The 27,172-nt window shown below is 65.1% G+C and overlaps 1 protein-coding gene across 1 annotated transcript; it reads right to left on the reverse strand.

Moving 5' to 3' along the window:
- Nucleotides 1–1,495: 1,495 nt before the first annotated feature.
- On the reverse strand, nucleotides 1,496–24,874 carry Gpc1 (glypican 1). The gene is made up of 9 exons (XM_076866491.2): nucleotides 24,455–24,874; nucleotides 6,878–7,036; nucleotides 5,918–6,309; nucleotides 5,140–5,305; nucleotides 4,368–4,498; nucleotides 4,146–4,265; nucleotides 3,930–4,063; nucleotides 3,494–3,669; nucleotides 1,496–3,261 (listed from the first exon to the last, which is right to left on the reverse strand). Exons 1-9 carry the CDS (start codon nucleotides 24,618–24,620, stop codon nucleotides 3,029–3,031), a joined length of 1,677 nt encoding a protein of 558 aa, XP_076722606.2. The 5' UTR covers nucleotides 24,621–24,874; the 3' UTR covers nucleotides 1,496–3,028.
- Between the last annotated feature and the right edge of the window lie 2,298 nt (nucleotides 24,875–27,172).

Here is a 27,172-nt window from a genome sequence, read left to right on the forward strand (position 1 = left end):
GGTGTGATGAGCGTGTTTGCGTGGTCAAGCATGTACGAGGGTGTGTGTGCCCATGCTGTGTGTGGGTATGGGCAAGCATGGGGGTGTGCACCTGAGTCGTGTACGTGGGTGTGTTCCAGGGCTTTATATGCACCTGGCGTGTCACTGACATGTGCGTGTGTGTGTGTACCCGGGCACGAGTGCCTGCACGTGTCCATCACAGGTACCACCTGGCCTGTCGGGATGGCCTTCAGGTGGTGCGGGCGCTCGGGAGCAGCTGGGGAGCTGGCCATCTCTAGCTGGTCAGGATGTCGTGGCTCCCTGAAATCCCAAGAGGGATGGAGAGGGCCTGGGGGCCTCTTCCCGGTCAGCCTCTAGGACACCAGGGTAGAGCCTGATGAGGCCAGCTGAGGTGGCCCCCTCCCATCTGTGCCCTGCACTAGGTGTCCATCCCTCCGGGCTCTTCCTTCTCTCACAGTGAGGACATACTCACCCCAAATCACAGAGAACGTGCAGAAGCAGCGGAAGAGGGTGATGTCTCTAAAGGCCAAGAGACTGACACCGCCCGGCCGGATGCAACACAGCAGTCCTGCCTGCAAACACCAGTGAGCCTCGGCTGCCCACGGTCCGCAGGTTCCGCTCAGCCCCGAGGCTGCTGCTCCTGCTGCCAGGAGAGGGAAGGACTCCACCACCTGAATTCCACGGGAGCAGCTGGGCTGCCTGGGCTTCCCAGGACCTGAGGGCAGTGGATGAGGGACAGCCCACCACAGTCCTGGCTGCCGTCAGTCTCCAGAGGCCTGTGCCGGGCCCTCAGGGGCTGTCCCCTTGGAGATGCCCTCTCTGGGAGGTGTGTGGAGTGGGCCTCAGTGCCTGGCCCTCCAGAGCAGGGGTCCTGCTGGCTCACACGTTTGGCCTCTGGGCTCCAGGGCCATGTCGGGAACACGAGCACAGCCTCCCAGGAGGACCAGGCTGCGGTGCTCACATAAAGTACCCTGTGGTGGCACGTGGTGCTTCTTTTGAGTGCCTCTGTGGTGGCTTCTCAGCCGAGGAGCCAGGGCCAGGGGACCCACAGGGACAGGGCACCCCCAAGCAGGGGTGGGCTGGCAGCTACGGCCTTCAGGACTACACAGGACCCCATGCCTGGGGAGCAAGGGACAGACTGAACCTCAGAACACCCCACTGGACAGTGAGGCCACCTGGCAGGAACTGGGACCTGCTAAGGGTCAGAGGACTGCACTGCACACCTAGAGGGGGTGGGCAGAGGTGGAAGGTGGACGGGGCCTGCCTAGATCATGTGGAGCCCAGTTCTGGCCTCTCCCACCCACACCCCACAAAGGGTACTCAGCCAAGGACGGGGGTCTGACCAGGGCCTGGTAATGCAGTGGCCCGTGGCAGTATGGGGTCCCCCTCCCAGCAGAGCCCGACCCACGTCCTGCCGTGCATGCACGGGCACCAGCTCACACGCGCTCTGCTGGGTGGCACGAGGCGGGCTCAGAGCAGCACACGAGGCTTTGTCCTGTGTGGGTCTCCAGCCTTTTATTCATACAAGGACTCGACACATGTGACCTGGCGACCTGCTGGCACCGAGTGACCAGGGGCCCCATGAGGAAGGACACAGCAGGCTGGGCCACTGCCCTGACCAGTGGCTGCTCAGGGTTGCCCCTTCCAGAGAAGCCTGTGGGGTAGTGCGGGGTGTCACCCCTGGCCATCATGGGCAGTGTCAATGCTGCCTCCCAGGACTGGGTCCTCTGTCCCAGGGCTTGGGTCTGCTCCAGCCACCTCAGCCTGCATGGCACTGACGGGGCTCTTACAGGGCAGGGGTCCCAAGGGCCTGACCCAACACGTCCACGGACCAGCTTGAGTCTCCCACCCTGTGCCAAGGGGCTGGACCAGCACCCACAGCCTCCCCCACTGTGCAGGTGGGAAGACCCCACCCAGCAGCAGAGACCAAAGAAGCCCTGAGTGGCCCTCTCAAGGCCCGTGTGGGTCGGAACGACTGTCCCTGGCTGTGGCAACTCCGTGTCCGCCCCCTGCTGTCCTTCGCCGTGCAGGGGCCCCTCGTATAGGACGCCAGTCCCTGCTCCAGGGCTTGCTGGCTTCCAGGCCTGGAGACGGGGAGGACTTGCCCATGCCACTGAAGGGCCCCAGGACCTCCCATGCTTCAGGAGGACGGAGGCGCAGGTCTCGGGCAGGGAAAGAAGGGTGTGAATGTGCATGTGCTGGAGAAGCCCTCGACGGTCAGGCTGTGCCTGCCCCTGCCCCTGCCGCCCTGGCCTGCAGCCCCAGGGCCATCCTGCCTGGGTGGGGTGGGGTAGGAATGGCTGGCTACTCCCCAGAAGTGGGGTTCCTCTTGCAGACCTGGCCCCAGAAGGCCTGCGTATGTGAGCACAAGTGAGGGGCAGGCCCTCTGCTTCCCTGGGTGGTGGGGACAGCACCCCACCCACAAGCAAAAGGTCAACATAGCGGAGCCGGGGTATGGCTGTGCTGGCACGGCCCCAAGGTGGACTGCGTCCACTGGGACTCTGAGGCGACACAGGGAGGGTGGGCCCTGGCTTCAGGCCCCACGGGTGGGAGGTATCATGCATAAGCCAGAGGCCCTGCCAGAGCATGGGCAGGGGCCCCGACACCCGGGGGTGCGGAGGGGGCCTTGCTGATGTGAAGCCAGGAGGTCCAGCAGAGTCCCCGGCAGAAGGCAGCAGGAAGGCACAGGCTCGCTCGAGGTCTCCGGAGGGACGCTGCTAAGGGTCACCTCCTCCATGGGCCTTGGGAGGGGTGGGGGATGGGCAGCCAGAGATGTCCCTGAGGTCCCTGAAATACATGGCTTTTGGGGACACTGGCTCCCAGCTGACCTGAGGACCTCATACAAAATTAAAAGCCAGGGTGTCAGGTGAGGCCAGGCCTGGGTGCTGGGGCCCCACGCACCCTGCCCAGCACACAGAGCCACTGTCCCCTCGTCCTGCCCTGGGCCTCTGCAGGCCAAGGGGAATTAAATATCCTGTTTTGCGTTTTGGCAAAGTCTGTCCTTGGCCTCGTCCCTGGGCCGTGGCAGTTACCGCCACCGGGGCCTGGCTGCCGCCAGAACCAGGAGGAGGAGCAGGAGCAGGAGCAGGGCCCGGGGCTGGGGGCGGCCAGCGGCCGAGGTCTTCTGCCCCTCTCGCTCGGACAGGCCGGGGAGGGCGTGGGTCAAGGGCGTGCGGGAGCTGGAGCTTTTCTTGCTGACCCTCCGGCCGCAGGTGTCGTCAGGGCAGCCACCGCCGCTGCCTGAGCCACTGCCGTCATCACCTGGGGAGGAGAGGGGACTCCAGCAGCCGTCCCTACCCAGAGACCCCGTGTCCAGGGACCCGATGGCTCTCTGTGTGGCCCAGGTCCAGTGCCACTGGCCTTCCTGGGTGTGCCGGGCCTCAGCCGCTGCAGGGACACAGGTGTGGTGTCCCCGCCCAGCAGCAGACCCTCACAGCCCTTGGGACCCCTGGCTCTCAGCGCCCAGCCCCACCGCCAGGGCCGGGACCCTCACTGGCGTCCTGGAAGTCCACGTCACTGCCACTGTAGGCCCCACGCAGCCGGTTGGTCATGATCTTCAGCTGCATGATCTGCTGCCGGATGGTCATGTCTGGCTTGGTGATGTCCACCTCCACCTCGGGGTTGTTGATCTGGTTGGCCAGGCCATCACCCATCACTTCGGGTAGGTACCTGGGGCAGATCAGGCAGAGCCCCCGTCACTGCATCTTGCAAAGGGGCCCGTCCCAGCAGAACACGCTCCCACTGCCCCCCCAGGCCCAAGACCCCCAGCTGGAGGTACCCAGCGGCCCTCCAGGGGCCAGTGGCAGCCACAGGGCCGTAGTGTGGGGTCTCTACCCTCAAGTGTCTGGGCAAAGGCCTGCCCCCCCGCCCCGCTTCCTGTGTACTGCTGCAAGCCACATGCAGGACGTGGCCAGCGAGGCAGCACCTACCGGCCCTTGGCCATTCCGTTCCAGCAACGGTCATCACTGGCAGCGCTCATGGCCATCTTCTCACTGCACAGGGTCCCTGGGAGGCTGACCCAGAAGTCCTGTGTGTCTCGGAGCTGGGCCTTGGCCTCGGAGACCTGCCAGGCAGCAGTCGGGTCACTGGGCAGCCTGCAGCCACCCTGCCCTCCCCACGCTCAGGGCAGGGCAGGGGCCACTCACCAGCTTCTCCAGCGTGCCTGTCGGGGGCTTCTCCTGCAAGGTCAGCTTGCCCCGGCGCCGCTTCTCCTCAGGCCCAGGGCCCTGGGGGTTGACCCTGGGGTTCCCGCAGCCCTGGATGACCTGCAGACACCACAGAGGTCCTGGGGGCCAGCAGGGACTCTCGGGCCCAGGTGGGCCACAGCAGCAACGCCCCCCCATGCTCTTGGTCGCCCCTGCCCGAACCTTGGCCGTCAGTGTGTCCTTGTTGTCCTGGAGGGAGCTGATGGCCTCTGCTAGCCACATGTGCACGCTGCCGATGACGCTCTCTGCTCCCGACGGGCCCCAGAACTTGTCAGTGACGAGCACCATGGAGTCTGGACAGACGTTGACCCGCACAGACACGCCAGGCAGGGGTCAGTGCAGCCCACCCAGGGCACGAGCTCATGCCAACAGAGGACATCTGTGGTCCTTGGGCCCACCTCATCCACATGCGCCCACCTGTGCAGGCCGTGTGCCCTGAGAGCTTACACGTTGGGTAAGTTTCTGTCTCACACCGTGACGTCACAGGCGTCGTTGTGCGTGGGCACTGCATGTGATGCCCACGGTGCGGGCACCTTTCCCACCCACTTGACGCCCGCCTTGCTCTTGCAGGCTGACGTGTGTTGGTGTGTGTGCTGACTCACATGCCAGCCGATGGACATGGGCATCCTGGGTCACCCACCGACGGCAGCATGTGGGTGTATGACACACGTGACAGCACATGTACCTGCCGGCCTGTGTGTGTGCCAGCTCCCACGTGTCAGAGCCTGTACGCAGCTCATGCATGTGCTGGAGGCTGCTCAGTGGGGCAGGACAAGGAACTCCGATCCCACAGTGTTCCCCCAGGTCACATACCAATCGGAACACTCAACCCCACACTCCCACCCAGATCTGGCCCTGGGTCTCCCTACTGAGCAGGGACCACCTGCCTCCCAGGTCCACAGTGGACAGCTCCCAAGGCCAGGCAGGGGCTCACCTAGAAGGTTCCTCCATTCGGCGTCCAGGTCTGCCTGGTTGGCCAGACAGCCCTTCAGCACGTTTCGGCAATAGTCGGGGCAGGGCCGGGCACCAGGGACCCCCAGGCAGTGAGCACAGTAGACCAGCTTCATGACAGCTCGAGAGCACTCGGGGCCCAGGGGCACCTGGGGAGCAAAGGCTACCTGAGCACACCCGGCCGACGAGGTGAGCTGCAGCCATGACCAAGCCCCGGCGGGCTGCATGGAGTCAGAGGTGACCCCAGCTCTGCCTGACACAGGGGGGACCTTGCCTAGCCAGCTTGGGCATGCAGGGCGTACAGGTCCCGGAAGGCGCCAGGATGGTCACCGACCCTTGGTGGGACGCAGAAAGCCCTACCACACAGGGCAACCCGAGGCTCCGCGGTGGGGTGAACGCTAAGGACCCTGGCTGGAGTTGGGGCAGCTCACATTCAGGGCTGCATGGGCGTAGCAGGCATCCTCTGCCCTTCCAGGGGGGCCTGGCTAGGCCTCAGAGCCCCATCTGTGTCAGCCACACGAGTGTGTCGGACCCCCAGGGGATCCTGAGCCCCCAGCCAGGCCCAGCCTCAGCCCTCGGCCTCCAGCCCTTCCCATTCTGCCCAGGGCACAGCCTGGCCAAAGACAGGACTGGGCAGCAAGTGGGCTGGCCAGAGCCCTTGGCCCAGAGTGGAGCTCACGCCTGGGGACACAGCTGACAGGGCAGAGCTGCCAGGGGCCGAGTCTGGGGCAGGGCACGGGGACATTTAGCAACGTGTGTACCTGGGCCACCTTCCGGACCACGTCGCTGGCCACGCCCAGACCCTGCACGAAGGAGCGTGCCGCCACAAAGGCCCGCGTGGCCCGCAGGCGCAGCTCCCGCGGGGACTCCCCGAAGGGCCGCAGCGCCTCGGCCTGCTTGCCCAGGCAGTCCAGGTAGTCGTCGGGCAGCAGCAGCTGGGGGTGCAGCTGCCTGAAGAGGCGCTCCAGCAGGCGGGCCCAGAACTCGGCCAGCGTCTCCTCCAGGTGCAGGTTGGCTCCGCGGTAGTAGAGGCGCAGCTCGGCGTACAGGTCCCGGAAGGCCCGGGCATTCTGCGTGTACAGCCCCCCGAAGGCGTCCGGGAAGGCCTCCTGCAGCGTGCGCTCCGACTCGTTCAGCAGGCTCTGGAAGTGACCTGCACACAGCGCGGGGCGGCCTTCAGAGGTCCTGCTCTCCGTCCATCCACCCAAACACCCTGGCAGCCCATGGGGACAAGAGGGCCCAGCGGGAGACCCTGCTCGTGTGGTCATCAGAGCCAGATGCCAGGCTGCAGAGGCTGTGGGCCCCAGAGGCCCCCTGTGCCTCCGATGGACACATCCTGGCAGGGTGGGGGGACAGGTACAAGCATGTACTGCAAACCCACAGTTTGGGGAAATGCCCTTGTACCCCATGTGCCCAGGATGGGGCCTGGAGAGCCCCCGTTCTCTCTAGAAGTAGAACTGAAGGTCTGTCACTGCTCAGACCCCAGAAGCCTTAGCTCTGAGTGTCATGATCCAGCACAGAGGTCAGGCTGCAGCGGGGTCCACATCGCCACCAATGAGTTGAGCCTGTCTGTCCCCCACTCAGGCCTCACCTGAGGGCAGCCTCTTCTGACAGCAATACCCAAGTCCCAGCTCCGAGGTGCTCATTCTGCCTCCCTCCTCCTGCCAGATCCCCTGGCTCAGACCCTGCAGGAAGGAGCGGGCCGCCAACCCTGGACTCACCGTCAATGCCGTGCAGCTGGGTGGCCAGTGTGGCCTGCAGGGCCCGGCTGCTGTCGCGAAGTGCCGTCTCCAGCTCTGTGCGGCTGCGGTTGGCCAGGTTCTCCTCCATCTCGCTGGTGCAGCAGGTGTAGCCCTGGGGGCAGATCCGCAAGTGCTCCCCTGTGGGGAAGGGTGGCGTGAGGGCGAGAAGGGGCCGAGGCTGCCCAGGGCTCTCCTGGACAGGATGGCAGACCAGAACTTGTGGAGTGTCCAGTGAGGCAGATACCCCACAGCACCTGGGTGCGGGCTGTGGAGGGGATGGACGGCGGCCCTGACAGGGCCCTCTGGGTCCCCGGTACCCTGCTCTGCTGGGCGTCAGCTTCCAGCAGCACCATCAGGACGGCGCCACACAGCATGACCGCCAACCGCCCGGGGGACGAGGGCAGGCTCTGGCCCCACAGAGCCCACGGTGCACGTGCGGCTGTTTAATACCAGGGACCAGTGCGTGGCCCCAGGATCCAGTTTTAAAGGACCTTGCTGTACAGACCAGGACCAAGGTTCCTGGCCTCGTGAGGAGACTGAGCTGCTCAGACTGACTGGGCTCAGGCCCACACCCGCCCCTGGGCCTGTCCACCAGGCCACACTACCACCTGGTGGGGCTCCCCTGGTGCCCTCCTGGGTCAGGGTGGAGGAGGGCCAGTGGGATGGTGTGCACCCACCTGGAGGTGGCCAGGGCCAGCCTTATGTGGCTTTGACCCTTGCGGAGTGGGGTCATGGGAAGACATGGGAGGAACAGGCCCAACCTCTGCGTCCAGGAGGGAGTGGAGAGGGGTCTGGGGACCCAAGTTTGAGGGTGGGAAGCTCACAGCTGCCCGTCCCTTAGTAGGCAGAGGGCATCACGGTGACCCAGAGGGGGCACGGGAAGGTGCAGCTCTGCTGGGAGGTGGCCTAGAGGTCTGCCGACCGGGACCTGAGCCTCGGATGTGGACAGAGAGGTCCACTAGCCTCTAGCCAGCCACAAGAGGGGCTCAGGCCACCTGCAGGGCCTGGGGCAGCTGCCTCCCCGCCAGGCCAGCTGGGGCTGGAGAGTCAGGCGTCTGCAGTCAGGGCTGAATTCACCCTGCAGAGCCCTGGCTTCAGGCGCCACACCGCACAGGGCTCTTCGGCACCCATGAGGACGGGCACCCAGGGGAAGCTGAAAGTGGAGGGAACCAGACCGTCTGGGCTCCTGCTGTGGCCTCTGCCCTGGACCCAACATGGACACGAGCTGCAGGTGCCAGGCTGCCTGGTGGGGGCAGAGGGGCCAGGAGAGCCCACCTGGAGCCTCAGCCTGGAGCCCCGACTTGTCCTGTTCTGACCCAGGGAGAGCTCAGAGAGGGGGAGCAAGGCTGGCAGGAGAAGAGGAGAAGGGGTGTCCTTGTTCAGGGACACCCCCGGTTCAAGCAGGTCTCAAAAGAAAGGGGGCTACTGTACGTGGGTGTTTCCGAGAAGGCTGGACGGGAAGAAGCACGTGCTGACCACGTGGGCAGTGCTGCCCCAGGCCCCGCCCTGTGCCCCCTGCTCCTTGAAGGGGTCATGTCCCAGGAAACGGCCATCAAGCTCCCACCTGAGGAGGGACAGGACTGATGGGCAGACGGGGCCAGGAGCTAGGTGCCCACTCTGGCCACACCCTGCTAAGCCAGAGGCCTGCTGGGGGGACAGGGGTCTGAGCTGCTGCCAGGCCTTTCAGGTGGGGGCCTGTGGGAGCCTGTTGGGGCCCCAGGTCCACCCTGTCAGAGCCTGGTGGACAGGGCACCCCAGTCCCCTTCCAGCTCAGGTGGGAAGGCACCTCTAGTGGGAAGGATGAGGCACAGAATCTCCGTCAGCACCAAGTGCCGCCCCCCACTCTCGCAGTCTTACTGACCCTGACTCAGTCTGCAGAAGCCGCAGCTCCCCCACATCCATGGCCACGGCCATCTGGGCTCGGCAGACCAGGGACACCGCTATGGGACTGTGTGAGGACGGGTCATGTTTACTTGAGGGGCCGGTCTTGAGCCCCCTGCCTCAGCTGGGCAAGGATGCCCCCTCCACAGGAGGGTGGGGAGAGCACCTGGGGGGTCTACCCTGAGGGCTGGGCCCCTGGTGGTGCTGGGTGGGCACCAAGTCAGGGAGCGGGCCTCGGGCAGGAGGCTGCAGGTGTCAGCATGGGCCTTAAGTCTACACCCTGGGCTCAGCTGTACCAGGGCACCCGGGCCAGCTGCTAGGCCTGTGCTGCAGGTAGGCAGGCCAGCACCTTCAGGCTGGGCCAAGACAGGTCAGAGGCCCAAGGACTGGGGCTGCCAGGAGGAAACCACACTACTGTGCTCTCCCTCCCACCCAACCTGCAGCCAGGAGGAGGTGGATGCAGAGGTGAGGCCAGGCCACTGGAGCCCAAGAGCACTGGTGCTCCCCCATCCTGCACAGGTTCTGGGAGGGTCTCCTCGGCATTGCTGGCCGGCCATCAGGAGCAGGGACCTCCCTGCAGCCTCCTCTGCAGCCCTGGCCCTGCCCGGCCACCTCGCCCAGCCGGCCCGGTGACCTGCGATGTTCCGGCCGCCCTAGCACAGCCCCCGTCCCTCCCTCCCTCCTCGGACAACACGGGAGTGAAGACACGGAGCCAGAGCCTGGGCGCCGGCCTGAGGGCCCCGGGCAGGCTGGGCCAGGCCACCCCTGAGGCCCACTGCGCAGAAGGCTTCCGTCCTGTGTGCTGAGCCCTGGCCCAGCCAGACCCTGACCCGTGGGCGAATCTGGATGTCTGTCCCCGAGGCAGCCCTGAACCTTCAGGAACGCAGGCTGCGGCGGTGGGGGCAGCTGTCTGGCCAAGTCTCCACCCGCTTCTCTCAACTCAGCACTGAAGTGTGTGCGTGCGGTCTGCTTCCCCACCGCCTGGCCGTCCCCACCGCCTGGCCGTCAGGCTGAAGAGCGAGTCCGCAGAAGCCCTCCTTCCCAGACCCAGGGGCCATCCCCCAAAGACCCCTCCCTCTGTGCGGGTCAAGCTCTCATGCTGCCTCCTGCTGGGCCGAAACCTGTCCCTTGATTTTTTTTCTTTCTTGATCCCTTGGCTGAATCTGTTCTACCCCATCCTTCTAGAACTTTCTCTCCCTCGCCTTTGGGATACTTCCCTTTTCTGACACTCCCAGGTTTTTGGTTTTTTGGGGGGGTGGGGTGTTATTCATGGCAGGTTTTGTTTCCACCCGTCTCTTTAGACTCAGAGTCTGGTTCCTGATTCCAAGCCACCCCGGCTGCCCTCTGGTTCTCCTCACTCCATATTCAGACCACATGGGGTCACCCCAGGCTGCTTCTCGGCAAGACTCCTACCAGCCGCGGCTTAGACACCTCCTGGGCCAGACCCTGCTGCCCCGGCTGCTCCAACCCTCTGTCTCTGGGCATGAGCAGCCCACCCATGGTCCTCGCGGTCAGCACACGCTGTAGCCAAGACTGCCATCCGACAGGGTCGCCATCTGATGCCAGACATGGCCTCATTTATCCTGGTCTACGTGGGCAGCTGCCTGTTACGGGCACCCTGGAGCCCTCCCAAGGAGACTGCAGAGAGATGGCGCCTGGCCAAGCCCTTTCCTCCAGAAGCTTCCACGTGGTGGTGCAGACAGGAAGCTGAGACCCCAGGCGCTTTGCACTCACAGATCAGGGTGGACAGCTCCAGGCACCATGGACACCAAAACATGCCAAGGGAGAGAGGCAGACCCCCTCCCCCAAGCTCTGGATCCCCACAGTGGCCTTCTGCCTGACTGACAGGGCAGGAGGCTCTCCCCAGCAAAAGTCCTCTTCCCAAAGCCTGCGGGTGCCCACTTTGCCCCTGGACTCCATCCAAAGGACTTTCCCACGTGCAACAGCCTGCCCCTGCCAGGAGTGGGAGCACTAGACCAATGGCGAGGGCTTCCTGGGGACTGCCCCGTGCTCAGGTTCTGGGGGAACCTCCTTACTGTGTTCGCCCCTGTTCCCCGAGAAGCCTGCACCTCTGGCCTGCTCCTGTGGGGGTCCTACCTGAGCACCGGTGTCTGACCAGGAAGACACCATGGCACCCATCGGGAGAGGGACAAACTGGTACCTCCACTCCCCACAAATGGCTTCAACAGCACCCCTCAATCCCTGTCTGCACCCCCAAACGTGCTTGGCTTCCCTCCCGGACAATCTCACGATCCAAAGCCCCCGCCCCGATTTCACCCAGGACAGCATCACCCAGGAGCCCCTCCGGTGGGCAGCACCTCCATCACCGAGGGGAGTCCACAGCTGACACCTCTGCCTTGGGCGGGAGTGTTCGCTCCCGGGCCTGCGGGGCTCCAGGCACCTGCCACTGCCTGCCGGGCGACTAGGGCCAGGCTGCCCCGCCGCCATCGCCCTCCGGAGCAGGTACGGGGTCTGGAACTGCAGCCGCGAGCGCCCGCGGTGCAGCGGGGAGGGGGCGCTGGTGCAGCGGGCGCCGGGAGGGGCAGGGGCGGCGGCGCGGGGGCTGCGGCAGAGCGGGGGCGGGAGGGCGCCGGGATTGGCGGGGAAGGGGCTTGCCGCAGTGGGTGCGGCCGGCACCGGGAGGGGGCTCCCGGGGCTGCGACATGCAGGGGGGGATGGGCTTGGTGGACAGGAAGGGGGGCTGCGGCAGGAGGGGGTGCAGAGGAAGGGGGGGGAGAGCGGCGGGGCGCCGCGGGGTACGACCGCGAGGGAGATGGGGACAGGGTGAAGGGGGAGCCGACTGCCAGCAGCAGAGGGGGTGCGTGGCCGGGTGCAGCGAGGCTGGGGAGGCTGATGAGGGGACCGGAGGCCAGCGACCGCGCTCCTGATGGAGAGGGATGAGGATGGACGGGGCTGAGGATGGGACTGAGGCGGCAGTGACAGGGACAGCGGGTGCGGATGGCCAGGAGGAGGAGTGGAGATGAGTGGCGGCTGGGATGGGGATGGCGGCGGGCGACGGGGACGGTCACCCAGCCTGGCTCCCGGAGAGGCGGGCGCCTCCGGGCCGAGCTCGGAACCCCTCCCGGCAGCGGCGGCTCCAGCTCGGTCGTCCCCAGAAGCTGCGGTGGTGTCCAGGCGGTGCGGGGCTCCGGGTGAGGCCGCGTGGGGCCCAGAGGGGCCCGGCCGGGGAAATGCGGAGCAGCCGGACGGACTCGCTGGAAGGACCTGGGGGACACGAGCCGCGGGCGCGGACACTGGAGACTCGGCGGCCACCGCAGCCAGGGGCAGCGCCGCAGCAGCACTGGCGCGCACGGCGGAGGGCGGCTCCTGGCGCGGGGACGCGCCTCTTCCCGCAGCCCCCCCGCTGCGTCGGCGCCGCCCCCGTCTCCCTGGAAACCGAGCCCTCCCGCCCAGCGCTGCCCCGCCCCCGCCAGGTGCTCCCGGGAGCCAGCGCCTCCGGGGAGGGGAGGGGTGGGATCAGGCATCTCTGCTGGATGGTGAGTGGCAGCTGACCACAGGAGAGTTCTGCTGCTGCTCAAGCAGATCCCTAGTGCTGTCGGGCATTCAAAAAGCCACCTAGGTACCCTACAGCCTCCACTGGCCCCAGTCCCAGGACACCTGGACCTCCATAATCACCTGCTCCCAGTATCCGCCAGGTCACCCTCCCACCTGTGAGGTTTATGCTGTAGCTGTCCTCTCCCCACTCCGCTGCGGGACACCACCCCGGGGGCTGCTCCCTGTCTCCACCAGCTGGGGAGAACACCCCTTCACAAGCCTCTACCTGGAGACACAGAAACCTGCAAGCAGGTAGCTACTGAGCAAGGTCCCCTGCCAGGCTAGACACACACCTAAGACCCCTAAGATCAACATGAAAGGCTGTCCTCTTAGCTCCTGCTACCTGCACAGGATACCCCTGGTCAGGCCACCCTGCCAGGAAGCACCAGGTCTGGCATGGCCCAACTGGATGCCACCAGGTCCCCCCAGCAGGCCACCTCAGCTGCCAGTTGTCTCAGTGTCCATGGCTCATGCTTTGGCCTCAGAACACACTGGGGATGAGGCAAGCCCCAAGTGTCCTGGCCACTCACAGGCCAAGTTCAGCCCTGGTCTCTCCTCCCGGCCAAGCAGCCGTGGGGGTGCTCCCTTGGGGCCTGTCCCAGTAGCCAAGCAGGGGCAGGGTAGGGGTTCAGGTGTGGGGGAGCAAGAGTGGCCACACTGCGGAGCTCTCGGGGTAGAGCTTGCCTCCCCCACCCCTGCTGGGACACAGGGCAGCTGAGGAGGCCCGCACATGGACGGATCCTGCTCCTCTGCTGTGTCCACACTGGATACTCTGGAGCTGCATTGGGGGACACAGTGTGGGCCTGACGTCTGCCCTGTGGGTGCTGAAAGGCCACAGCCATGTGCACAGATGGGGCTGAGTCAGAGCCCAGAGCAGGTGCAGGTGAAAGGCTGGGCCAGGGGCTGGGCCACTCCCCACCTGGCCTCCAGGACCCTACAGCTGTCCAGCCACCCCTCCCCCACAGTCTTGACCTGTTTCCCGCCCTCCTCTTCCTTCCCCCTGGGCAGGCGGGACCTGGTGCTGATTACTGTGTACACCCCGAGTGGGCACTGGGGGACGAGGCCCCTCGCAGCCTGTGGTGTGGGGGCTGGGAACTGCGAGGGGAGGTCCCCAGGGCCCCACCAAGAGGCACTCTGTACATCCTCTTCAGCCATGAGGTGTGTGTCCAGGTGTGCCCAAGGCCACACAGCCCCTCTCCCTCCGGGGTTCCATCGGGGAATTCCTAAGCAGGCAGGCGAGGGGAAGCAGGAGCAGACATGCAGGGCTGCAGAGGCCTGGGCGGTCTCCGGGCCTGGGGCGGTGGCCGCCCAGGCAGGCAGGTGTGTGGGCTCCTGAGCGCAGCCCGGCCCCACCCTGCAGGCACAACTAGGGAAGGGTGGCTGATTAACAGCCCTGGCACCAGTGAGACCTCTGGATTTGAGATGAACAATGAATAATGTTTTAGTGTCAAAACTGATAGCAGGGACCTGGACAGACACCTGAACACCAGGGCACAGCACTGGAAAGGAAGGGCCAAGAGGTGGAAAGAGCTGTCACTCAGCCCTTGAATGGATGAACAAACTGTAGATCCACAGAATGGAATACTATTCAGCCCTGAAAGGAGGGAATCCCGACGCTGGCTGTATCATGGATGGACCTCAAGGACAGTATGATGGTGGACAAGCACTGGATGTCTCCACTCACACAAGGCCCCCAGAGCGCAAGGCAGATGGTGGCTGTAAGGACCTGGTCAGGGCAACAAGGACTGTGTTTAACGGGGGCAGCATCAGTTTTACGAGTCATCTGGATGGTGGTGATACCACACAGCTTGTGAATGTGCTTCATGCCATTGCACTGCGCTCAAAAACCAGGCAAGGTGGCCAGCCTCCTGGGGTGGACATCTTACCTCGGGGAAAGCAGACAACCCTCAGTCACCTCAAAACACTTGGGACCCACTGAGTTACATTCGTGGGCATGCTCACACTGAAAACTGTCCCTGATTTGGAATTAAAATGTCTGGGACATGTCATGCTGCAGAATGAGTCACACCCATCTCCACTTAATGGACTCCCCTTCCTACCCTGCGCTCCCTTCCTGACCAGCCCCACCCTCCACGCTGGCCCGAGAGGGTCTGCTACACGTCCCCAATCCACTGTTCTTGTGGGGTGTGGGCAGGCCCTTCCTGGAGTCTGAGCCCCACGCTGTACAGACACACCTCTGTGGCTCCCGGCCTGGTCCTCACACCCTGCGGAGGCTGCTGGAGGCGGTGTGGACCGGGGACCCTGGCTCCCTCACCTCAGCCTGCCCACAGGCAGGTAGGACCCAGGCACAGACAGGCCCAGCAGTGTCCCGTGGCGGCTGCGTGGAGTGAGTGCCAGGCTTGGCCAGGGCTGGGCCAGCACTGCCGTGTGGAGATGAGGCCTGCCCTGTAAACCAGGGTCCAGTGGGCCTCACTGGGGCCCGCTGTCACTGCTGGCCAGAACAGCTCACCTGAAGCACCCTCAGGTCGGACCTCAAGGACATGTGGGGTGCCACCCAGTGGCTCCCCAAGGTTGCAGGAGCCCCCACCAGGAAGGGCCCTCCCCAGGAGCACAGGGCTGCCTGTCCCACTCCCTCAGGGCTGGGACCTGGCCTCTGGGGGCTCTGGGGGTCCTGGGAGCAGGTGGGAGCATGGGGCTGCTCCCTCCCCACGCCTCGGCTCAGGGCTGGCACATGGATGTCCCCACGGAGGCAGGATCTGTGGTGCAGCTGGGCAGAGGGGGCCCTATGGGAGGCCCATCCAGCCCCAGAGGACAGCTGAGAGGAGGCACAGCCTGTCCCCACATGGGGTCAGAGGCAGCACACAGAGGTGGCCGGGCCATGCCACCCAGGCCAGGAGAGGTCCTATCAGAACAAGGCAGAGCCGTCCAGAAGGCCAGGCCCACGGCACTGTCTCCTGAGCCTTCCTACCCTGCGCTCCCTTCCTGACCAGCCCCACCCTCCACGCTGGCCCGAGAGGGTCTGCTACACGTCCCCAATCCACTGTGCCCAGGGACAATGACCTCACTCTGAAGGGCCCTGGCGGTCAGCCCCTGCGAAACAAACAGCAGTGTCGACAATGCGTGACCCAGGTGACTTCCAGGAGTCCGCAGTGTGGTGACAGTGGCCAGGATCTCCCAGACTCCTACTACTGCCCTCCGCTCCCTTCCCCATGGCTCCTCTTGTGTTCTCTCAGCAACGTGCCACCCATATGACACACAACAGGCGCAGAGAGGTTCAGTAATCTGCCCAAGGTCACTCAGCAAATGAGTTTAGAGCTGGCACTGGAGTCCAGGCAGGCAAGCTGGACCCATAGATTGGGCTTTGGATTCCTTTGAGGATCCTCTCCTTGCTAGGATGATGGCCAACAAGAATAGCCACTATCCTTAAGAGAGAAGCCCTTAGCCAAGGATGTGGCTTTATCCTGGTAGGCCTTTATCCTCGGATCCCAGAGTCAGTGTGCTGACATGGACAAGCACAAACCCCTGGCCCACAGCCACGAGCCTGGCCTTCTCCAGCCTGGCCACCTCCTCTGGGCAGCCACCAGGTCCTCCTTCCTGACAGCACACTCACTGTCCATCCTGCCTCGCCAGGCAGAGGCTCTGGGGGAGGAGCAGCTCCCACTGGACTCATGGCTGCTCAGAGGAGGAGCAGATGTGGGGATCCCCCGGGCACCCACACCTGACACAGAGTGCACTTCTGGTCGCAGCTGTCCTTCCCTGCTTCTGGCCACCTCGCCCCCAGCCCCTGCTGGCCCAGTACCAAGTCTGGCCCTCTCACTGGCCGCACCTCTGATGCTCGGTATCCAGTGAAGCCCACCCCTTCCAGGGCAGCCCCAGGGGTGGACGCCTGCGAGGGCTTCAGGCCCCTCTGAAGGGGGACATCCTTCCTCCTCTGCAGCGTGGCCTCGGAGCAGGCCACAGGGGGCTGCACAGCCTCCTGCTCCAGCCTCCCACTGGCCCGCCCCAGCCTCTCCTGCTCCTCGGCCCATGAGAGTGTGGGAGATGCCGTCCTCCTCGTCCCTTCCCCACGGCTCCTCTGGTGTTCTCCCAGAACGTGCCGAGTACACCCCGCGGCCCACCACTCTGAGAGCATGTGCGCCAGGCTCCCGGGGAGGCAGGTGCACGAGCAGCCTGTGGGCAGAGACCCACACAGGCAGCCCTGGGGCTGGGCTGCGTCTGGGGTCCGACCTGTCCTCAGGCAGGCTCCTTCCTGCCCAGCCGGAGGGTCTGTGTTACGAGGTGGGTGTGTGACTGTGAGCCTAGCACAAACACTGAGGTTCACTCCCTTCCTTTTGCTTTTAAAGGACCTGAGCAAAACTGGTCACTGTCTAAGCAAGGACACTCACAAAACCCTCCGCTGCTCCGCGGTCCTGGTGCTGACTGCAGGGCGCCAGGGAGCGCCTTCTCGGTGGCTTCACCTCAGCACCAAGAACAGCGCTTGGCACACAGTAGGTGCTCAGGAGGGAACCTTGGGTGCTTCAGAGGCCTGTGCCCCTCCAAGAGGGGAGCACACCCCTTGCTCAGCCCCACACTGGGCTACGCAGGCTGGCCGCCCCGCTCGCAGCCCAGCACGGCTTGGCCTCTGTACCTTGGGCCTGGGCCTCTGGTGAGGGCTGCAGAGGCCAAGCCGTTTCAATGCTGTGGTGGTCGGCCACTGTGACATCACCTTTCCTCCTGTTGGTGGAGTCCCAGGCCCAGCCACCTTTGTCACCTCTGAATTCTGTCTCTGACCCCGAGCTGTGCCCAGGTTAGTGACCACCTGCTTATCCACCTGACCCTCATCAAGCCTCCCTGGGTCCCTCTCCTGAGCCCACCATGCGACAGAGGCCTAGAGCATGCTGTGCCCACCACCGAGAGGCCAGAGGCCCTTGGGCAGCACTTCCTGGGGAGTGGCCCCAGGGGGACCTGGGCAGGGTGTCTGACCAGGTGCCCTATGCCCAGAGCCCCCACCACTAGAGGGGTCAGCACCATCTGGGGGTGCCTCTCTGCCAGGGAGGGTGCCTGACGTGGGCCAAGGGCTCGCTGCGCCCAGCTCTGCCAGCTGAGTGGTGCTGGGCCCCTCTGCCCTATAGAGCCCTGGGCCAGCACAGATGTGTGAGCACCTGAGCCAACCCTGGCAGCAAGTGGCATCATCTGCTCCCCAGGGCTTGGCGGACAGTCACAGGTATCCTGGGGGCCCCACAGCACCAGGGGTACTCACGGCCAGACACCTGAGGACAAAGTGGCACGTCACACATGGCTCACCACAGGGACAGTTCAGACACCCAGGATGCACCAGACACAGGACGGGCAGACGGGCACCCACAGGCCACAATGTGCAACAGCTCAGACAGCTGTCCTTGTGTCTCGGGGATTTGGTCCAATATTGTCCACCAGGAGGGAGACCTGTGCCCACACCCTTCGTCCCAGGGCACTCCCCAGGGCTGTGGGCAAGACTGGGGGTACAGAAGGTGCCCAGGCCACCCAACCACATCTCTAGCTAGATGTTCGGGGCTGCAGGAGCACAAGGCTGGAGGCCCGTGCCTCCCAGCATGTCCAGCTTGCCCGTGTCCCCCATGATGAGGCAGGACAGCAGGGCTCAGCTATCTGGTGACCACTGGAAGGGCCAGCTCAGTCCTTAGGAGGTCCACCTAGGTGTGGCTAGCTGGGGGTCGGCTAGCCTGGCCTTCTGTGTTCTGACCCGCTGGCCGGCCATCCTGCCTGTGTGTCGCCCATGACCTCTGGCAAGGCAGACCCCATGGGCTGACCCTGGGGGCCGCGGCTCTCTGCTTTGGCCTTTCCTACCCTGCACCGGCCTCCTGCAGGGGCCTGGCTTTCTGACTGCTTCTACCCAGGCCTGGTCTGTGGGCAGCTTGCAGCGGGTGGGCTCTCTGTGCTGGCTCTCCTTCCTCCATGAACCCAGAGCCACTGCTCCTCTGGGAGCCTATGGGGGCTGAGGGCAGGCCAGGCGGCCAAGGAGCAGGAATATGGAGGCCCTGGGGACTGCCCTGTCACCCCGTCAAGCCTTCAGAACCCAGGGAGCATTCCCACGAGTGAGCAGCGGGCCTCCTGGCCAGTCCGCCTCAGGAGAGCACGCCACCCACACGTCCTGGGCTTCTTTCTGCTGCGCGCCACACAGACTCCCCGGAAAGTGCAGCTGAGGGCTGAGCAGGTGGCTGGCTTAAGGCTCTCTCACTCGCGGGTGGGGACCCCAGGCCTGTGCAAGGCTCACTGACACCGCTGCGTCCCGGGGCTCATGCCACAGGGTTTCAGACTGCTCCTCACTGCCCGCCCCTGCTGGCTCTGGGCCACGCCGGTCAGCAGGGCCAGCTCGGATCACTGGGGGGGCACCACCAGGCCAGGACTTGAGAAAGAAGCAACCTGACCCTGACAGGGGGAAGCCCAGGCCCACCGAGGAAGGGGGCTGGGGTTAGGCCTCCGGTCGGCAGGGACCAGGCTGTGCCCAGACTGCGTGGGTGTGCAGGACAAGGAGCAGGTAGGGAGGGCCACCTTCTGGAACGTGGGATCCTCCCCTCAAAATCTGTGTCACCAGGGCCTCGGTGCCAGAGACCAGCAGAGGTCAGGCCCTGTCCTCAGGTGGCCACAGTCATGAACCCCTGGAGTCCAGAGTCTCTACTGAGATGGAGGCGGCTCAGCACCCTCCTCACGGGGAGCTGAATGGCACCTCAGGACCCAGAACAGGCCCATGTTAGGGACGGAGTCCTCGCAGATGTAACTGGTTAGGATGAGATCATCCTGGACCCTGACCCAAGGGGACTGATGGCCTCATATGAGGGGACACCTGGAGACAGATGCATGTGGGGAGGAGCCCGTGAGGAGGAAGGTAGGTGGACAAGCCAAGGTGCCAGCCAACCAGGAGCTGGGCAGAGGGGAACCACCCACCGACCCCGGGGTCTCAGACCTCCAGCCTGCAAAGCTGGGAGACCATGAGGCTGCAGTTTACTGGCTGTGCCAGCTCGGTTATGGCAGCCCTGGGGAGCCAGCCTCCAAGGCCAGCCCCTGCCTGGCACACAAGGGGCGCTCAGAATATCCCCACCCTGAAGGGCACTGAGGCCTGCCCAGAGTGGGGAGTGTCCACAAGAGCCCAAGTGTGTCTGAGAGGCCAGGGACACTGCTGAGGGTGAGGCCTGAGGGGCGAGGAGCTGGGCGTGTGCCCTCAGAGGGCACCAGAGGGCTACTTAGAGGGACGGTGTGTGTACCAGGATGGTGAGCAGCCAGGAGCCACTGGGAGGGACACTGACCCACAGGAGACACTGAGGCTGGCCTGGTCCCAGGGCTCCTAAGCCCACCCAGGAAGCCCTGCTGTCACTGTGCCCTCGCCCGCGGCTCTCCAGCACAGGCACTGAGGACGGCCAGGAGGTGGGAGGCCCGGGCCTGCTCTCTGGGGATCATGGCGGCCCTCCCCTCAGCCCGGCTGCCCTGTGTTCCACTCAGGACGGGGCATTCCCATGCACCATGTCTCAGTACCCCACACAGACTTCAAGCAGCTCTGGCACCTGCCCAGGCCTGTCTGGCTGCCGTGGGCACCAGGGGAGGCGCTGGGCTCGGGGCAGGGGTCCCAGCCTGGGCCCCTCATGGAACAGGGCTGTGCCCAGGACGGGCGGCTTGGGGTCCGTACAAGGAGACACTGGGCCAGGCTAGGACTGGGTACAGGAATCCCTCTGGCCCCCTCCCTGGGCCTAAAAGGGTCCTGAGTCCTGACCCGAAGTCACTCGGAGCCAGGCTTTGGGGGAAACAGGGCGGTCTCTTGTTGCCTAGCACACACAGCCCAGGGCACGGCAGACCTGACGCCCTGGGGCCCTGAGCCAGCCCGACTTCTGCAGTGTCCTCACCGTGCCTGCCGCAGCTGTGGGCACCATGGTCCAAACAGGTGTGCTCACTCACTGACCCCTCCTCCTGGCTCTGTGCCCTGGGTCCCTCCAGGCAGGCCTGTGACCACAGACCTGCACTGTCCCTAGTTAGCACCAGCATTAGAGCCACTGTGGGGCCACAGTCCACCAACAGACAACCCATCTAGTTTCCCTGGCTTTGCCGCTTATGAACAGGACGTCTGTCCACCCTTCCTGGGGACCTTGCCCATTTGGGGCAGCTGGTATCTCCCCGATTGGGACCTGTTGGGGGAGTCTCCTTGGGCTGGCCAGCAGCACTGCTGGGTCATCCTCTGGGCACACCCTGGTGCTCAGAAGTGGCCCTCCTGGCTGCGGCTGGAGGGGCTGGTCCAAAACAGCTGAAGAGCTGGCCTCCACCTGAGGGCTGGCAGGAGCCAGGCAGGATGGCGGGCGTCTGTCAAGACAAGTTCCAAATCCCAAGTGGTGGCACCCAAGGCGGGCTGAGTGTGGAGGCAGCCAGGTGTCTCCAGGGCCCAGGCTGCCAAAGCCCACTTCAGGCCTCCAGGCTCAACGGCTTCTAGAAAACACGGAGCCAGGGACAGGGCAGGCTGAGCTGCTTTACTGGGCAGCGGTTAGTGCCAAAGGCCTTGGGGTCAATCAGCCTGAGCCCCAAGAAAGTTACGTGGCTTCTCGGGGCCTTGATTCCCTCATGTGTGAAATGGGTCTGTACAGGCCCTCTCTACAACATGCTGACCAGACAGTGACCGGAAGACAGGCACGGTGAGTGCTGTCAGCTTCCGGACACTGCTACCTGAGAGGGCTTGCACCGGCCTCCTCAGGCCTCTGGGGTGAGTGGGGACAGGGCCTGAGGCTGCCTGCTCCTCTCCTGGCAACCTTGGGACAATTGTGGCTGTTGGCATTCTCGTGAGTGATGAGAAGCGACCCGGGAGGCTGGGCAGAGGGCCCCACTGGAGGGACAGGCAGCCTGTCCTGGGCAGGGGCCCTATTGAATGGCAGTTCCCTGGTACCCCAAAGCCTGGTCCTCATGCTGGGCCCGATGAACAGCTTCTTGCTGCAGAGTGGAAACTGAGGACTACCTTGGAGACCCCTGCTGAGCCACCTGGTGGCTTCTGTGCCTGGAAAGGACAGGGCACAGAGAACCTTCTAATCTGGGGAGGGCAATGGGCCAGGTAGCTTCTGAGTGGCACTCTAAGCTCGACTAAGGAGCAGATGTGGGTGGCTTCTGGGACTAGCCAGAACCACCTCTTCTGGAACGTGGGATCCTCCCCTCAAAATCTGTGCTCGCCATCCTGGCTCAGGCTGCACAGCCCGTTCCTGCTGAGGGCCAGGGTGGGGTGAGGTTCCTGTGCAGGCCCAGGGCTGTGGGAGCCCTCAAGCAGCAGGCACTTGCCACCCCAGAGCATGGGAGTCACAGGACAGCTGCAAGCCCCCTCTGACCTCCAATCCCAGTACTGGACCTCTGGGCCCACCCTCCTCTGACAACAAGGCTGCATGCGCTCCAAGTCGCCCTCCACCCACCCTACCCACCCCAGCATGGTGGGCGAGAAGCGCGACAAGCACGGATCCAGCCCACAGGGGTCTTCTGAGAACCCACTTAGGGCCAGCAGCCAGGTACTGCTCAGTGGTGACAACAGAGAACCGGACAGTGGCAGTCCCTGCCCCCAGGGACCCCAGTGAATGAGCAGACACAGGACAAGCCACAGAGACGGGAGGCTGGGCAGGTGCTCAGGGAACACCTGTGGCCCGAGACAACCTGCCAGCACAGGTAGAGACCCTGTTGGCCGCGGCCGTGATTCAGCAGGGTTTGCCAGCTCCACCCTCTGTGCAGCACCCGGGCACAGAGGGCTGCCTGCTGCAGTGGCCTTGGCTCGGCTGCCACCCCAAGCCTGCTTCCTCACAGGCAGCTGTGGTCATCACCGCCTGGCCAGGCTGTCCAGCAAAGTATACCATACCTCCCACAGAGCCCAGTTCCTCAGACAGTGTCCCCTTCTCAGCTGAGAGGCCACCGATGGCCATGGGCTGCTCTCCTCCTTCTAACCTTGGGGAGGTGTTGGGTGCCCCTCCAAAGGCTGGGCCACCTGAGCCCAGTGGAAACACCAGCAGGCCTCCGGCTTCAGGCCCACATCCTCTGAGGAGAGACCTCTTCCCGAGAAAGGCGCTGGCCCCCAGGATCCAGGGCACCCGGGAGGACCCTGCCACCAGGAGCCACCAGAGGGCGCCCGGTCCTAGGAGGCTGAGCCTGGTGCACAGAGCAGGAGGGGATGTGGGCTTGGCTGTCCCTAGGACTGCCCCTCCCCTGGGAGGTCACCCTTTCCCCACTGTCCTGTGCCTCGCGGGAGTGCTCTCATCTTTTGGGGACCGTAGCAGGGTACAGTCATGGAGCTTCTGGGGAGAGCGGCAGGCGCTCAGAGGTAAACCAGCAGGGAGGAGACAAGAAGCCCACTCCATCTTACATGCGGCAGGAGGATGCACTTGAACCCAGAGCAGGTTCCAGCCCACGGCCAGTGTGACCCTGGAGACGGTGCAGGCAGCCACATGTCCAGGCTGAGGGACAGCACCCATCACAGACATCAGGCAATTGCTCTGCATCCCTGACCCACTGCTCCCCATCCCTGGGCAGCCACATCCAGGTCAGTCCACCCCACCTCTCCAGCCTGCCCTCTCTGCCCTTGGCAGCTGTCCACTCTGCCACTCTGTGTCTAACTTTGAACAGCAGCAGGTTCAGGAGATCCCGGGAGGCACAGCTGAGGGCATGGATGTGTCCACCAGGGCTGGGGCTTGATGGCTTCTCCGGAGAACACCCTCCAAGCCCCCAGGCTGGGTCAGGGAGCCGCTGCTCAGCCGCTGGGGGTGTGTGTGAGGGGGTCCACAGAAAGGCCAGGATGGGAACAAGTCCCTGTGTGGGCAGAGCACTAGCCAACTGTGCCAGGCCCCTGAGCTGCCAGGCACCCAGGTGTGCCACCTCTCAGACAAACAGAACCAGAGAGGTACAGGAGGCAGACTTGATGACAGGCATTGTCTCCAGTAGGAGCACAGGAAGCCTGTCCTGGGGACCGAGGGGCCCTGTCAACAGAGTCAGGCTGAGGGGAGAGGGCTGGGGCTGTGCCCCTCCGGTGAGGCAGAGGTCCCAGAGCCTGGCTGCCTCCTCGGCCTCCACGTGCCATGGAGGATGCTCTTATCTCTCATTCAGGATGCCATGGTGTGGTGATTCCACAGTCCCCAGGTCACCACTTGAGTTCAGCCCCTCCAGGGCACGTCCTCACCCCCAGGGCCTCCAGAGGACCCTGGCCTGCTCTACCCTGGTCACCGGCTCCTCAGGTTCTTGGGAAGCCTGGGATCTGGGCCATCCTGAGCACAGTAGGGTCCCACAGTCCCAAGCTCACACACTGTCCGCAAGACTCCTCCACCGGGCAGGGAAGGGAGGGGAAGGGCAGGCCAGCAGGCAGCTGCAGGGATGAGGCCGCCGCCAGGAGGGCCGCTCTTCTTACAAAGAGATGACGAGGCCCCTGGGCGGGATCCAAGGCGCCGACCACCTGCAGCTGGGCTCGCGGCTTCGGGCGGCCCCAAGTGCCGCGAGGACCCGTTCGCGGGGGCTGGGCTCCAGCGGGCACAAGTTCCCCGCAGGAATCCCTGCGAGCCACGGCCCGGTCGCACAGAAGCGCACAGCGGCTCATGGCTTCTCCCACCACCACTCGAGAGAGGACCTGCCCACAAAACCCACCTAGGCTGTCGCTCTTGGGGATCCGCGCGAATCCCTGGGCAGGACCCCTGACTCTCCCGCGAGGTCCACAGTGGAGCCGAGTTTTAGATCACGGTCATCTGCGCCCGAAAGCCCCACTGCTCTGAGACCCGGCAGCGCCCAGGCTGCCCGCTCCGCAGCTCCCGCTCGCCCCGTGGCGAGGGTGGCCGGCGCGCTGCCCCAGACTGGGACTGCCGCCCGGCCAGCACACAGGCCGAGCAGGCTGCTCGGAAGGGGCGCTCCGTGCGGGGGGGGAGGGGGCGAGAAGAACTCGGGAAGGGACCACACGCCTGTTGGGGGTTGGGGGACGATCAGGCCAAGCCGAAGTATGGGGAGAGGACTGTGGGGGTAAAGGCGAGCGGGGGGGGCGCTGGGGGTCACTCGGAGCCCAGGCAGCCGGGCGCAGGCGGCGGGCTCCAGCGCCCGGGTCGCGCAGTGCAGACGAGAGGGAGGGCAGGGGGCGCAGAGGAGACCTCTGGAGCTCTGGGGTCCGGGACCCGCAGCTGGGCCCTGCGCCGCGCTCCCACTCACCCGAGATCTCCGCCTGGGGCACATCGCTCAGGCTGAAGCCCTTGGCCCCGTAGATCTGGCGGACTTCGCTGCAGCTCCGGCTCTTGCTGGCAGGGTCCCCGCAGGCGCCAGCGACGAGCGCGGCGGCCGCGCACAGCAGCCACCAGCCTCGGGCCCGCAGATCCATGGCGGGGCCGGCGGCGCCCCCGGCCGCCCGCGCGCGCCTCTCTCGGATCCCGGCCAGCCCCGCGCAGTCCCCGCCCGGGAAGGGCAGAGCCAAGGTCCTGGCGCGCACCGCTCGCGGTCCTGAGGCGGCGGGGCTGAGAAGGCGGAGACAACAAAAGCCGGCTGGGGCGCGCGGGGCGCGAGGTCCGGCCGCTCGGTCGGGCCGCCCAGAGCGCGGCGGGCGAGCGCGCAGTCCCACTCGGCGCCTCCCCCGCCGCCGGCCCGGCCCCTCGGCGGCCGCGGAGAGGGGCGGGGCGGGGCGGGGAGCGCAGGGAGGGAGGAGGGGAGCACCCGGCGGGGCGGGGCGGGGCGCGGCACGGGGGCTCGATCCGGGCGCACGCTGCGCTCCTGGGCTCGGAGGGGACGCGCAGGCCCGTCCTGCCCGCGCAAGTCTACTGATCGCTGGGGTGAAGCCGAAAGACCCCGGGAGCGCTAAGGCTCGCCCCAGGTCCCCGAGGGCAGGCCCCCAGACCCAGCGCCCAGGCCCGAGACACCACCTGTGGGGGTGGGGGCGTGGGCGGGGGGGCCGCTGAGGCAGGGCTTCCCCCGCCGGACGTGACATCACGCCCTCCACGCGCCAATCAGGGTCCTCCCCGCCCCCAGCCGAAATCAGCACCCCTCCCGGCTTCCCCGTGCCTCGCTCTGCCGGCTTCACGCACCCTGGCTCCCGCAGCGCCCGTTCGCCTTGGCCGCGCTGCGCACCTCCGTCCGCCGCCGGCCTCCTCGCCTGCACGCGGTGCCCGGCCTCTCTCCCCCGTCCTCCCCAGGAGCCTTTCCTCGCCCCAGTTCACACCTGATGTTTTTGTGGGGGAGGGTGGGAGCTGTTCGCGGGAAACTGGCCAAGAGACTAGCCCTCCCCGGCTCTTAAGTCTGCGTATAGGCAGTCGTTGGAGACTGTCCGCGGTGTTTGGTCCCCTCCACGTGACTCTGGATGCTCGAGAAACAAAAGCGATGGGGCAGAGGAGGGTCTGTAGGCTTGGCGGCCGGTGGCGGCCAGTGACCTCTGGAGAAGGGCTGGGTTGGACCTACAGGTCAGGTTGTGGAGGAGTGAGGGCGGGTGGGCTCCCGGCAGAGTAAGCAGTGCGATCGGTCAGTGGAAAGGGAAGTGGGGGTGCCAAGGCGTCCCCCATTAGTGGGGGTATCTGACCGGCTTCTCCATTTCTTCCATGCTGGGTCCCAGAGACCACCGTGACCTGGGCCAGTCTATGAACCCATCGCTGGAAATGGGAGGAGAACACAAAGTTGGCACCTTTAGTACCCATAGCTGGGGTTCCCTGCCCCACCCCCAGAGAAGACTGCCCCCTGGGTAGAGAACTGAGTCACTGCTTCAGAGGTGGTGGCGGAGATCTGCCCTCCCCCACTGTCCCTCCTCTGTGTCACTTTTGCGACTTACAGAGCCGTGTGCTGCAAGCTCAGGCCAGCTTCTCCTTGCCTGGGCCTGGCCGGCTTCCCTTCACCTGCCTGAGGCCTGCCTGGCTCCTCCTCCCTCACAGCTTCCCAGGCTCCCTGCTCTCTGAGCTTGGGGAGTCTGACCTCTCCCACAGGCAGGGGCATCAGGAGGACCCAGCTGGTCCAGGAATCCAGAGGTGAGGGTGACCCATTGTTCCAGCTTCCTTTTATCCTGATGAGAGAGTGAGTCCTCAGGGCAGGGGCCGTGTCCAGGTCATTTCTGGACCTGTGGACAGCAAATCTCAAGGATGTGATGATCACAGCTATGGTGCTGGCCCAGGTGACCCCTCTCCTAGAAAATCCTTAGCACCACCTGCCAGGTTGGTGCCTTGCCACCCGCGGGTCTCAGGATGGCCCCCAGACCTCCCCCAGAGAGGAAGCACTGCCCATTCTGAGCCCATTCCATCAGGGGGAACAGGCGTAAGAGGAGCACAGGCCTCTTGTAGAATGGCCCTGGGTGAGGAGACCCGAGGGCCACAGGTGTGGCTGGTGCAGGACCCCAGCTGCCTTCCCTCCCTGGCTGAGGGTCAGGGGCTGTTGCTGTTTTCTCCCTTTGGTCTCCTTGGCGTGGGGTGGCTTCATGGTGCTTAGCCTTAACCCGAGAGGGAGTGCCAGGCAGGGCCAGAGGTGCTGAGCTCCGTGAGATGTGGTCCCTGCTGCCCCTGTGCCCCGGCTCTGATCCACTTCTGGGAAGTCCACTCCCAGAGACCAGAGAAGTCTTGCTTCTCCAGCATGTTCATGACGTCACTGCAGGATGTCCTGTTGTAAGGGTCAGTCCTGGTGGCAGTGGAGTGCACGGGGGTGGGAGCAGTCCATCTAGGCAGCTGGGGTCAGAGGGCATGAGGTGGGGTGAGGTCATGGCACTGACCAGCTGGGCACGCAGGAGGTGCCCAGGGGACTGCAGAAGACATAGGTCCCCACACCTTAAAGGGCCGGCAGCCCCTGGGGCAGCAGCCTGAGGGAAGGTGTGTCCAGAGGAGAGGAAGTGGCTCCCAGGAACAGCCCAGTGCCCCTGGGCAGCAGGGGAGCAGGCTGGGACCTCAGTACCAGAAATCTTTTGCAAAG

The sequence above is a fragment of the Callospermophilus lateralis genome, chromosome 9 (assembly GCF_048772815.1).
Source record: "Callospermophilus lateralis isolate mCalLat2 chromosome 9, mCalLat2.hap1, whole genome shotgun sequence".
In the NCBI taxonomy this organism is placed as follows: domain Eukaryota; kingdom Metazoa; phylum Chordata; class Mammalia; order Rodentia; family Sciuridae; genus Callospermophilus; species Callospermophilus lateralis.

What these genes read in the sequence shown, in the direction of transcription:
- Gpc1 (XM_076866491.2), bottom strand. Translation starts at nt 24,620, where the DNA reads ATGGATCTGCGGGCCCGAGGCTGGTGGCTGCTGTGCGCGGCCGCCGCG. An exon ending in AGGACACACTGACGGCCAAG is followed by an intron (nt 4,266 to 4,367) that starts GTTCGGGCAGGG and finishes TGGTGTCTGCAG; the next exon opens with GTCATCCAGGGCTGCGGGAA. An exon ending in CGTGGACTTCCAGGACGCCA is followed by an intron (nt 3,262 to 3,493) that starts GTGAGGGTCCCG and finishes TCTCCTCCCCAG; the next exon opens with GTGATGACGGCAGTGGCTCA.